This window comes from Anabrus simplex, chromosome 8 (genome assembly GCF_040414725.1).
Source record: "Anabrus simplex isolate iqAnaSimp1 chromosome 8, ASM4041472v1, whole genome shotgun sequence".
Taxonomy (NCBI): domain Eukaryota; kingdom Metazoa; phylum Arthropoda; class Insecta; order Orthoptera; family Tettigoniidae; genus Anabrus; species Anabrus simplex.
In genome coordinates, this window is record NC_090272.1 from 103,696,826 (window position 1) to 103,711,217 (window position 14,392).

Genomic DNA, 14,392 nt, shown 5'->3' on the forward strand with positions numbered 1-14,392 from the left:
AATCATTGATATTTGTTCTCTCGACCTTTGCGCACTTTTTAGTCCTCTCCTTTATCTCCTGAAACACTATACACAAAATGTAAAATGTACCGATGTGTAAAGTTATACCATCTCCCCGTTGGAGAGTTTCTAATGGCATATTCGATAGTTCGTTTTCCCGCTTAACACGATTTTTTCGTCGCCCACTGCAGAAACGTACTATTTCTTTAATTAACTCTAAGTAATTTTGAAATATAAAAACGAGAACAGGTAAATTTAAATCAGAAAATTGTGCACTGAGAATTTCAGTGAACAAGAATAGCTTTGTTTTTCTTTTTGACCAAAAAAAGTTTTTGTCTTGCAGGAAAATGTGAGGTTACTCAAGAGGGGCCAGATCACTGTATCCATATATACTCCAGGGCAAGTTAATCGGAATGCGGCAATGAAGTACACATTCTTCATTTACTTGTGTAATACATACCTTTAATACAATCAAATAGCTAATATGTCCTCCTTTGGTGAAGTTCTTTCACACGATTTGACATTGATCCCACAAGCTCTGAGCACATATTTTTCAGTTCGTCATCTTCATGAAACCACTCTTAAATTAGAAACTTTATCATGCATATTTTGGTGGAACAGTCAAGTTCCACGAGAGTCCGTTTGCAAATAGCCCACAAGATTTCTGCGGGATTTTGTCAGGAGAGTTCCCTCGCCACTCTGAAACACGAATATTGTTCTCACTGAAAATTTTTTCACTTACTTAAAAGTATGGCAAAGAGCCAGATCTTGCTGAAAAATTCAGTCACCATCTGGAAACCTCTTCTGCATCTCAGGAAACCCTTTTCTTTGCAGTATTTGGATGTACTGGTCAGCTTTCATCATCCCTTCAACTGGTACGAAGGGCAATCCTTCATGTGTGAAACGCCCCCAAAACATCTTTTATGGTCTGCTGCAAATGATGGGCAGTTGCACCATTCGCTCGGTGCACATACTGAACCCTCTGCCCCATGCATTTGAAAATAAATCTTATCAGAGAAAAGAACTGTCTTCCAGTGTTCCATTGTCCACTCCTGATGACTCCGTGCCCACAAAAGATGTTTCCTGCGTATTTCTCCTGTTAGGTGTTTCTTTACAGGTTAACTCCTTTACAGAAGTCTTTGGCGAACATTAGAAACATGCAGATTCACTCCCCATTCCCCCAAATTCACATGCTAAGCCCACAACAGTTAGCCTAGGTTTTAATTTACTTCTCCTGAGGAGGAAACGGTCAGCGGTTAGCATCGTTTTCTTTTTCCTGCCACAGCTCCCCGTTGTCTTTGGGAAAATTGATCCAGTTTGTAGCGCTGACTCCAAATTTAATACCTACCTCTCTTTGTGTCATAGAAGTATTTACAGATAATTCTATAATCACACTACGCTTCCTGGGAGTCACTTTGAAATAAATACCGCTTCCATTATCAACAATTGCCAAGCAAACTAACCAACACTGAATAACAAAGCAAATAATGTGTAGAGAGTGCGGGAACTGAGAATAAGGCATGCCTATAACAATGTTGCTAACCACTGGGAAAATAATGAAAAAGTATTCCATTGTTCTGATTAATTTTCATGCGACTGTATATACAGTATACACCCATGTTCATAAAAACCTGAACACCTTGAAAGACTAGAGATAGGAAGTTAATATTCACAGGACATGTGCATTAGTATGTTGTGAAGAAATTATTAGCATTTGAACCATGCAGGCCCTTTTACACACACACGCACGCACGCGCACACACACACACACACACAGGGTCAGGTGGTGCAAAACTCCCCGCACTTTCCAGCGGATCATTTTCAACCCTCCATTCAGTTTTGTAATAACTATGGACCATCATAGTCTCCATTTACACTTAAGAAAATACAAAAATATTTCACGCCTGCAGTGTCCTTCACATTTCGTTAAGAGAAGATGATGGATACAATTTTGAAGATACTTTCCCAATAAAGAGTCTAAATGATATAATATTTTCCCAAACACGAGACCATTGGTACTTCCAACGTTAAAGTTATTAAGTTCTCAATGCCTATTTGGGGTTCCAAATGACTGCTGTACATCACACAGGAAAAGAAAAAAAGCACACGAATAACTTTTAAATTGAAAATGAGAAATAAATACTGTATGGCAAATGAGCGAGAGTGGGCCTACTTTTGTTTATCAGCTAAATCCATTTCTACTTTCTTATAGGTACACTACCAAGTCCTGTACTGATGTGAGCACTGTCGATCCGCTGTGTATGACGACATGCATAAAAACTAATGTCCAATAACAACTGTGGACGTGGGACCACGACTCCCCACGGACTGCATGCTCAAATATTTCTCCCGTGAGCTGTTACTCTCCGCCTCCGCATCATCTGAAAGATTCTATTTGAACAATCAGTTCTTAGTTTAGGCCTAGGTGGACTGGCAGCTAAGCGCGGAAGCGGATCGAACCCGCGCCATATGAAAGAGGCCTCACATATGTAAAATTAAGTACCAATACATCAGATGCCAAGATAATAAGAGTGCCTAGGGACTGACGCCGCCTACAGCTGCAGGCCGACACGCAACTGCGCTCCGCGGCCGTGAAATTAAGTTCTCTACCAAATCCTTACGCAGGCCAGTTGTAGCTGGCCTACCGTGTGCGCAACTTGGCTGGGAACGGTAATTTAAATTGCTTATGGTAGGAGTTATGAACGTACTAAAGAGCGATGTAGATGTGTTATTCAGGTTTCTTTTGCATGTATTTAATAGGACACGGCCTGGGACTTCGGAATAACAGTGTAATAACTAGGGAAACGCGCTAGAGAAGGATGTCTTATCAGCTTCAACTGTACATAACCTTTTAATTCAACACCAGGTTGATACTTAATTTAACATTATCAAAAAAATATCAAACATGTTTTTCTTTAGCAACTGCATCCAATTATGTTTAAATGTCAGATTTTAGCACAATGACTAGAGTTTGTGGTTTAAAGCTCTTAAAAATCAGAGATTTAGCATTATGATTTTCAAATTTAGCGTTTGCAGCAAATTGGTTAAAAATGGGCATAATTTGCTTAATTGCACACACACACAACAGTTGGGAGTAAAATCATACTGTTTAATCACACATTGCTCGTCATGCAGTTTTCAATACACAATGGAAAATAAGGCAGGCATCAACATAAGACTGTAAGAAATATTAACATACACACGAATATGCATATTTACAAATTTACAAACACAATTTCAAAGTGAAAAATACTCTCCTGAATGTATTCATTTATCACAGTACAGCACATCTACAAGGAAGAGGAATTTCAATGATGATTGAAGTACAACATGCCAATTGTTTAAATAGTGTCCTCCTTCATTCGAGACCGCCTATCAGTTACAATCATGTTGTACTTTGCGAAAAAACCCTCTCTACATCGACACAATCCATGCAGTCCAAATGCACTGCAGTGCAAAGGACCAGATCTTTGATTGCAAAGTCGGCACATCAATATAGGCCTCTCTATATCGCTTGCATAAAAATGTTCCGATTTGTAACTCTCGGCACGCTCTTTGATCGTCACCTCGCTACTACCCATACCTAACAGACAATAAAATAAATCGCTACCGTACTTTAAAATGGAACGACTACTCAATATCTATGTCAAGAATAACCGACTATGATCTAGGGTCAACACAAAGAAAATACACGTGTGTGCTTGAGAGTGTATTTGCTGTTTGATTGGTTGTTCTTTGCACTGCTTTTTGGGCGGTGAAAGATATTCCACACATCGAATGATTTAAGTTGTTGTAATAATTTTTTCCCCTGAAATAAATAACATTCATTCTTATTTATTTTTTATTAATCTTATTTTTAAGAAAATGGATCATTTTTAAGAAGCATGTTTATTCCGTATAAAACCAAGAATTTTGCATCTTTCGCATAAATTGTATAATTTTGCATTTTGAACCAATTTTCCATTTTATTGTCAATTCAAAATCGCTAAAAAAAAAACTCCTAAGAGCCATATAAAATGAAGGCACATACACTGACAAAGTTTCAACATATTTTGCATTTATCGCAAATGCTATAAACCACAGACTCTAATAATGATCTATTTTTACAAGTAGTAATAATAATAATAATAGCGTGTGGCCAACATAGAGGCCCGGTGATGGTCTTTCAAGACGATACCCATTGGTGACCTGCACACCTGTGAGGATGGGGAGCAACTAGGATGAAATCTAATGTTGAAGAAAAGAAAGAACCCCACCACACAGTCTCCAAGCTAGAGGAAATAACCAATAAAGGTTAAAATCCCTGACAAGGCTGAGAATCGAAACCAGGACAAAAGGCTAGCATTCTCACCGTTTAACATAGGAGCCAGACATTTTTAAAACGTTAATCATAATAATATCTGCTGTTCCAGTAACGACGAATGTATTTGACTTCAAATGTTGAGTATTATGATCAACCACGTGATGGCCACATGCTATTATTATGGCTGTAATTGTTATTACTACACTCAACTCCCGATTAACCGGGATAATGTAGGTTTAAGGCTTCCCGGATAAGTAAAATCGTGGTTAACCCGCAGAATGTTTAGAACAAAACAGGTGTACTGAAAGTACAGTTAAAATCATAATAAATGATACCTGGACCCTGGAGGAGATATCCTGATCAGATCATGAGTCTTAAGTTGATAATGGACTATAACAGGAGAAGAAACAGAGATATGCTGATAACATTTGTACGAGGGCTATTTTTTTTTTCAAGGTCCGATCGGTCGCGACAGTCAAACGCCCGCGAATATATGATGAACCGCTGCGCAGATGTGTTGCGCAACGTCTCTGAAATGACCGTTATGCGCCTCACCTCAGTCCCGTCAGTAGTGAACGTGCAGCGCGCTTGTAAACATGGCTACAACGATCGCTTCGCCCACCAAGTGTGAAGTGCGCGGTGTAATTCGATTTCTTCAGGCTGAGGGGTGCAATGCAGCCGAAATTCATCGCCGAATAAGTCGTGTGTATGGTGAAACGTGCATGAGCGACAGCAAAGTGTGATAATGGTGCAGGAACTTTACAGCAGGGCGTACAGAAGTCCATGATGCAGGCGGCCAGGGAAGGAAGCGTGTGTCAACCGATGATCTTGTTCAGCGTGTGGATCAGGCAATTCGAGAAAATCGTCGGTTCACAATTTCTGTGTCGAGTGCTTCGTTTCCTGAAATTTTGACGTCAGCTCTCTACACAATTGTGAGTGAGACACTTCAGTACCGCAAACTTTGTGCGAGATGGGTTCCGAAGATGCTGTCTGACCGTCACAAAACACAGCGAATGGGCGCCGCATTAGCGTTTCTCCAGCGCTACCATGATGAAGGACCGGATTTTTTGAACAAAATTGTCACAGGGGACGAGACATGGGTTCATTTTGAAACGGAAGAAACAAAAGAGCAATCCAAACAGTGGATGCATTCGCACTCCCCAAGAAAGCCAAAGAAATTCAAGCGAACATTCTCCAACAGAAAGTGTATGGCTACTGTGTTCTGGGACCAGAAAGGAGTTCTGTTGGTGGAATTCATGGAACGTGGTTCCACCATCACTGCAGCCGCATACTGTGCGACTATTCAACATCTACGACGGGCAATTCAGAATAAGCGGAGAGGGATGTTGTCATCAGGCATTGTCCTCCTCCATGACAATGCTCGGCCGCACACTGCAGCTGCCACCACGAACCTCCTGCAGCGTTTCCAGTGGGATGTTTTCGATCACCCAGCATACAGTCCGGACCTGGCTCCATCAGATTTTCACCTCTTTGCTCACATGAAACGCTGGCTAGGAGGACAGCGTTTTGACACCGACGAGGCGCTGCAGACCGGCGTACAAAGATGGTTACAGGCGCAGGCGGCGACGTTCTATCAAGAGGGCATTGACAAGTTGGTACTACGCTACGACAAATGTCTCAATCTACGAGGCGACTATGTTGAAACATAGCTGTGATGTATCAGTGAGTGTTACTAATAGAAAAGTGTCAAATTTGTACTGCTGTTTCATTTCGTGACCAATCGGACCTTGAAAAAAAAAAATAGCCCTCGTAGATTTCAAGAAAGCTTATGATTGCACCCATAGAGAATCTCTGTTTAAAATTTTAAGACACCTTGGACTACACCCCAAATTAATAAACATGATAAAATTGACTCTCACCAACACCAAAAGTGAAGTTTAGGGGTGAAACATCAGAGACATTTGAAATTAAAACTTGACTACGGCAGGGAGATGGGCTCTCACCACTATCATTTAACTGTGCTCTAGAAATGGTAATAAAGGAATGGTTTAGGAAATGTCCCCCCGAAATAAAGATTGGCCGAAAAATCAAAACAAATTGCCTGGGTTTTGCTGACGATTTAGCATTACTAGCAGTGGACATAAAAGAAGCAAAAACCCAGATATCAGAACTTCAAAACATTGCAAATAGTGTAAAATTGGTCTTGGAGAGGTAATAACACATAACCTAAATGAAAAAATCTCAATCAAAATAAGAACAAATAGAATAGCTAAAGCACAAAAATTCATCATCATCATCATCATCAGTTTTCCACTCCAGTTGCCCGGGTGTGGTTTACGAGCACTCTCCACTTCTGTCTGTCCATGTACCACTCTTCTCTCAACACGACATCCCAGCTGATTCCTCTTGTTCCTATGTCCTCTTTCACTTGGTCCAGCCACCTCTTCCTAGGTCTTCCTACTGGTCGTTTTCCGGCCACGACTGTGTGTAGCCATTGTTTTGCTGTCCTTCCATCGTCCATTCGTTTGACATGGCCAAACCATTTCAAACGGGCCCTTGTCACTTTTTCATTCAGGGATGGGTACACACCAGCTTGCTCCCTTATTCTTTCATTCCTTACCCTGTCCCTTTTTGTCTTCTGTACCATAGTTCGTAGGAACTTCATTTCTGCGGCTTGTAGTTTGCTGTCCACTTGTTGGGTTGTTGTGCAGGTTTCTAGGCTATATGTTATTATGGGGGTGAAGTATGATTGGAATAGAATCTGCTTTGATCTTAAGGGAACTTGTTCGTTCCAGAGAAGGTTCCGAACTTGATGGTAAAACTGAGCTGATTTTTGAATGCGGTTGTTAATTTCATGCTGTATTCTGTTATCACTTGAAATGATGCACCCAAGATATTTATATTGGTCTACTGTTTCCAGTTGTGTACCTTCCAGCATTATTTTTCCTTTCTTCTTCTGCCTGTTGACAGACATAGTAACAGTTTTCGATTTATTTATTGTTAATCCGTGTGCTTTCAAATGTTCATTCCAGGTGTTCAGCCTCTCTTGGACTTCCTTCTCTGTATTTCCCCAAATTACTACATCATCTGCAAATGCAAATGCATTGATGTCCATATTGTTCTTCTGCTTAATTTCTTTCATGACTTCATCCATGACAGTGATAAAAAGTAATGGTGAAAGAGTACTGCCTTGTTGCACTCCTTTAGTGGTTTGGAACCAATCAGAATTACCGTTTCCTATCTGTACGCAACTGCAGCAGTCTTCGTAAAGCATTTTAACTTTCTGGATAAGCCCTTTGGGTACATTCTTCTTTCTTAAACATTCCCATATAGTCGTCCTTGGAACACTATCAAATGCTTTTTCGAGATCCATAAACACTAGTGTTAAGTCTTTGCCCTTCTCCCAATGCTTTTCTAACAGTATTCTAAGTGCAAATATGAGATCGGTAGTTGATCGGTGTTCTCTGAATCCATATTGTTCTTCCTGTAGTTGTGGTTCTATTATTTTCCTTAGCCTTTTTTCAAGTATTTTCTCAAATATTTTCAAACCATGAGACAATAAAGTGATCCCTCTATAATTGCTACATTTCTTCCGGCTTCCTTTTTTGAAGAGAGGTATTATTATTCCCTTTTTCCAATCATCTGGAACTTTCCTATCTATCTACAAAAAGAAACGTCTATCAAAAAATACTAAAATAAAACACTACAAGTTATAAAACCGGAAGCTACATATGCAGCAGAAACACACTTTTACCTGAATAAACAATCAAAGACTGACAGACTTCAGAAAATTGAAAGGAGGATTGGAAGATCCTGCATCAACAAAAAATACCAGAAAGATGGACAGTGGCGGTTAATACCTAACAAAGTCGTGTACAAAGAGCTAGAACCCATTACAGATACTATGCGTAAGAGAAGACTGGGATTCTTTGGATATATCATGAGGATGCAGGATTCAAGACTTTTGAAACAACTAGTACAACACAATCTCGTCTCAAAAAATACCACAACAGGATGTAAATGGATCAGAGAAGTAAGAGAGGATCTGAAGGAAGTAGGCCTTACAACAGAAGACACCACAAATAAGATAAAACTGAATACAAAACTCAAGAATACAAACCTCCACTTTACCCTTACACAAACCAACGACACGCATGTTTTCAACTGAAGAAAGGGCACAAAGATCGGAGCGCCTGAAGAAGTACTGGGAGGACCGCAAAGCCCGAACAATCCCTTCAAAGAGACCTGAACGACGGACTGACTAAAGTGATCCCATGTGGTCATAAAAGAAGAAGAAATGATACAACTGTATTGCTACCCAATACATTGCAGTAAAAGTAGCACTTAGCACAATTATAAATGGAAAAATGAACAGCACTTTTCGTGGAAATGAATAAGGCAAGGAAAATTATTCAACTGCCTAACTTTACTGTTTCTGAAAATAATCAGTCATGATTTTCTGCTAGTGTGTCGGGAGACACTTTTTCTTCATTTTGCTTCTCGAGTTTCTCAAAACAAGTTTTTCCGTGATGAGAGAAATCATTTTTGGTCTCTGTACCTTTTGAAGAGCGAGGTTTCTTTGCTTTTGCAATGACGAGTAAAGGTAATTTATGAGTGACCGTTGCATTGGTGCAGGTCATAATCGACATCCTTTCCTTAGATGCTTTATAGCCTGGTGCACAACGTTCCTGTTTGAAAGCAAGAGTACGGGTTTGTAGGAGTTTCCAATACAGGCCAGACTCATCCACATTGCAAATCCAGAACAAAATTTTCAAAATCCGAATTAAACTGTTCAGCAGCTTCTGTATTTTCACTTAACAACTCTCCTGTTACACCGACATCACAGATGCCATATCGCTGTTTGAAGCGTGTAGGCCATCTGGATGGCACATCAAAATTACCCTCCATCTAAAGATCTTCGAAGAAAAACTTTGGATTAGTCATATGGATCGAACCCGATACTGGAGTCCTTTGAGCTCGCTGCTGTGAAACCACTCCGACACGCACGGGTCAAGCTCCTCAAACGTAGATTCTTTCATAGTTCTTTCGATATGCCATACCACCGCTTGCATCGGACGAACAAGCAAATGATAGAAGTTGCTTTTGTTGCGTAAAATATCCTGCACGGTAGAATCACCGGTGTATTGGACACACACCTGTTTAACGGTAGAACCTCGTTATATATTTTGTACAACATCCAACTACTGTTCAATCGTCAAAACGACATGCTTCCGTATGGTTGCCCTTGCCTGCGAACTGAGTGGGGCAGTGTGGAGTAGAGCAGGTGTTCGTAGCCGGTGACACACTACCTACAAGTAACTTCAAGGTCGCACCACCCCTGCTACTATTATGAATCGGCAATACTATCCTGGCCCTTTTAATTCCGTATTACTGTATCTCTTAACACTCGTGCATTTTTAGTGTTTTGGATATCATGGCTAAGCCGCAACGATTACGGTAAATCGAGAGTTGAATGTACTTGTAAAAATAGATCTTGAAGTCAAAATATTTTTCAAAATAATTAGACACAGTTTATAAAAAAACCATGTTTGATATTTTTATGAGAATAATGTTAAATTAAGTATCAACTTGGTACTGAATAGAACAGAGTTGAAATTGGACACATCCCTACTTGAAATTCCTTCATTACTCAAATATAGGAAAATGTGAAAGAAGAAACTTCAATCAAATGCACAGAATTCTTAGAATTTCACTTCCTAAAATTAACAATGATATGTGTTCAAATGCCTTAGGTAGACTAAAAGGATCAAAGGTAGAAACACAGTACAGTATGTCTCATTTGGAGAAGGAATCTATCCAGAGGAGAGTTACACAGGCAAGGGGTCTTCAACCCATTCAAATGAACTGAGGAAGTAATTAATGTATGCAATTTCTATATTACACAGTAGTTAAAAAAAAACTTTTATTCATACCTGATTGGGAGGAACAACTGGAGTCTGCTGTTTCTGGATAGGAACATGTGTTCCTTGACTTTGCCATTCGGTGAAGAGTTTATACAAAGCAAATGAAGCCAGACTTCCCCATGGAACATCATCCTCAGGTGCATTAGCCTTGGATCCTTCAGAGCCAATTTCACTACCTTCAGCTGAATCTGCTGTACTGCCACTACCAGGAGTTACATTGGCGGTAACTCCATTGTTTACGTCTTGCTGCATGGATTCTGTACCATCACTGCTGCTATCCGAGACTTTCAACGCAGCCTCAGCCATCTTCTCTAATAACAACGCCTTCAACGCATTCTCAGCAGCATTCTGTTTGGCAAGTGGCTTTGATAATCCTTGGCCAATGTATGTCTTCCCATCAACCTACAAGCAGAAAAGAAAACTTATCAATGCCAGACACTTTTCTTTTACTTGTTATTAGATTCAGTTTGATTAATACCAATTTTCGGAAAACAAGAACTACTTGCACCAGACAAACACTTCTGAATAAAATAAGTGAAGAGGAAGCAATTAATATGATTGAGAAATATTTATACTGCAATGAGATTCATACACAGAGCAAAATATGCAATTTTTTTAATTAAAAGTAAGTAATGCAGTTCAACGAACTGGAGATTGCATTCATATACCATTTTAGCCCGAACATAAGGCTACCTTGAATTTTCGTAAGGTATTTTAAAAAAATTACATGACTGTAATTACAACATAACCGGTTTATGCATACAGCTTCATTCAACGAGTTCATTCCTAACTTACAAGGGAACGTCGGCAATGGGCAAGTCGCCGATCGCGATGAAACTTGGAAAACACATTGAGGTACACATAAAAACAATGTCGGCATCAATTTTGGGTGCCAACGTTCATTAGGGCGTTAACCTACGGGGCCTAAAAGCTGCGACATTTCAAATTCCGCACGATCAGCGATGAATACCTGGTGGCCAATGCTAGGCCGGGACACTGTGTGCCTGGAGACACGCCTCTGCACACCCTCCCCTCCCAATCCAATTGGTTTGCCACTGCACGTTTCCCTTCTCGCGCTTGCCGGCTACTTAGCTGTTGAACGGGACCGGCTCTATACTTTGCTTCTTTTCGTACTATAATTATTGAAATCCTTTAAATAACGTTCCGTTTCACACATAATGATAATAAATAACCTAAACTAATATACCAATATCTTATTCAAATGTTACATTTCCATTCCTGCTAATTCCGGTGAGTTGTCACATTCGTGGGTACAACTCCGAGTTAAGTAGCCTACCACCGGGCGTGGTCAAGCGTGGGATGGGGTACCGCGCCCTACCTACGCGTAAATTATTATTTACTTCTAAAACGCCTTAAAGCTGTCGTTAGTGTCCTTTAAAGTGGACGTACATATGGAATTAACTCAAATCACCCACCACTAAATAAATCTCCCACCTTTAAACAACGTTAAATACTTTTTTATGTAAAGAAATTACGTGCCCGGGTAGAGGATCTCAATGAATGTAATGAGATTCGGTGCCTCGGGATATCAAAACCTCGTTACAGGACCAGATCTTTTTTTTATGTCCCCTTCCCCCCACCCATTTTGTGTATGCTATCAGTTGTGTCATAACAAAACGACATCGCAGACGACAACAACAGCAGTTATAAACTTCGAGTTTGAAACTCCTGGTATTTTCCGTATTGCGTACTCTTAGTATAAGGAATAGGCCTATAGGTAGAATGTTTTTATTTGTGCTTGTACTGAACGATTTATTTATGTTTTGCAGTGACAGGCACAACACATTTCAATTGCAGCAAAGGTTGTCCAATATAAATAAATTTAATGCATAGGCAACTTCGATATGAGTATGACATGGAATGTAGTAAAGTTTGACGTAATAAGAAAAGCCTTGAAAAACAAGAAAAGATGTGCATTTATATACGCAGTAGATATACAGTAATCACAGGCAGACCTCTAATCTTACTTTACCGGTACTTTTGCGTTTTAGCTGACGGAGGTCTATGTATTCAACAAGTACTGATATTAAAGTATCACACTAACAGTCTTCTGGGTATAATGGCAGTTACATACGCAAGAAGTTAAATGGCTAATGTACGAACTGGTACAACAACAAACAATTAACAGGCAACACAATAAATGACTCCGTATACCTAACATAAGGCGAACTCCCCGTCAATAACTGATAGTAAACAAAAACAATCTTTGGTCTATTCGAAACATTGAAGATTGAAAAGAAAACCGAAACAAAACACAATTAACAACAGGTACCATACTTTTTTTTTTTTTTTTTTTGCTAATTGCTTTACGTCACACTGACACCGATAGGTCTTATGGCGACGATGTGATAGGAAAGGCCTAGGAGTTGGAAGTGCTCGTGGCCTTAATTAAGGTGCCTGGTGTGAAAATGGGGAAGTACGGAAAACCATCTTCAGGGCTGCAGACAGTGGGATTCAAACCCACTATCTCCCGGATGCAAGCACACAACTGCGCGCCTCTAACCGCACGGCCAACTCGCCCGGTGCAAACGTTATCATAACAATTCAGAAAATGTAAACTGACTAATACAATGTGGAAATTACAAAGGAGAGATATGAGGAAGGCTGATAGAGTACGCAAAGTGTAGCACCAGTTCTCTTCGACAGCTAAGCAGCCGGCAAGCACGAGGAGAAGGGAAACGTGCGGTGGCGAACCAATTGGATTGGGAGGGGAGGAGGTGCAGAGGCGTGTCTCCATGCACGCAGTGTCCCAGCCTAGCATTGGCCAGCAGGTATTCATCGCTGATCGCGCGGAATTTGAAAGGTCGCAACTTTTAGGCCCCGTAGTTAACGCCCTAATGAATGTTGACACCCAAAATTGATGCCGACATCTTTTTTACGTGTACCTCAATGTGTTTTCCAAGATTCATCGCGATCGGCGACTTGCCCATTGCCGATGTTTCCTTGTTAGTTTTTTTATCTCCTCATTCCAAGTACCCTTCTCCCATTGTTCCAAACTGTTTGTACCAGCAATCATTCTCGCTACTTTCATATCTGCTACTTTTAACTTATGAATAAGATATCCTGAGTCCACCCAGCTTTCGCTCCTGTAAAGGAAAGATGATCTGAAAACAAACCGATGTATAGGTAATTTGGTCTGTAAGCCGACTTCCTTCTTACAGAATACTGTTGATCGCAACTGCGAGTTCACTGCATTAGCTTTACTGCACCTTGATTCAATCTCACTTACTATATTACCATCCTAGGAAAACACACATCCTAAATAATTGAAATTATCTACCTGTTGCAGCTTTGTATCACCAATCTAACATTCAATTCTGTTGAATTTCTTACCTACTGACATCAATTTAGTCTTCGAAAGGCTAATTTTTATACCAAACTCATTGCACCAATTTTCAAGTGGCAAGATATTTGACTGCAGGCTTTCGAAGCAATCTGCCATTAAGACCAAGTCGTCAGCATAGGCCAGACTGCTTACTACATTCCCATCTAACTGAATCCTTCCCTGCCACTTTATACCTTTCAGCAGATCATCCATGTGAACTATGAACAACAAAGGTGAAATATTACAGCCTTGTCTAACCCCTGTAAGTACCCTGAACCAAGAACTCATTCTACCATCAATTCCCACTGCAGCCCAATTGTCAACATAAATGCCTTTGATTGATTTTAATAATCTACCCTTAACCCGTATACTGGGGAGCGCGACCCAAGTCGCTCGAGGAAATAATCAGCCAGGTGGGGAGAGCGACTTTAGTCATACGCTGCAGTGTTATTTTCTTCCTCGACTCTGAGCCTAGCCAGGGTTATGAAATTCAGTCCTCGTTATCTGCATGCCCCTGTCATCAAGTGGTATTTTTAGTAAGTACTTCCGCTTGACAGAAACAGAGCAGAGAGAGCTGTATATCATTCAACATAATCCGCTTCCGTGCAAAAGCACGCTATGTGTTCGCATCGCAAGGGAACTAGGCTAATCAGCTGCGTTCTTGCTATGTGCTTACTCAAATGCTTTAGTGTTTTATGAGATTGGGAACTGTATATTATATCAGTGTGAAAAGGAGTACTGTAATTACGGGGAGGAGTGAATTTGAACTTATAGATGCGTTGCACTTCTGTTGTTCCACGAGAGTACTTTTCAGTCATAATTATGTCTTCTAAACGACATTGAGCTGTAAAATTACGT

General features: G+C 40.3%; 1 protein-coding gene across 1 annotated transcript in view; it reads right to left on the reverse strand.

Moving 5' to 3' along the window:
• LOC136878859 (double-stranded RNA-specific editase 1) overlaps positions 1-14,392 on the reverse strand; it is a 75,707-nt gene that overhangs the window by 19,210 nt on the left and 42,105 nt on the right. Inside the window, exon 5 of the mRNA XM_067152400.2 lies at positions 10,198-10,590. Coding sequence (XP_067008501.2) covers positions 10,198-10,590 — 393 coding nt within the window. The remainder of the gene's footprint in view (positions 1-10,197; positions 10,591-14,392) is intronic.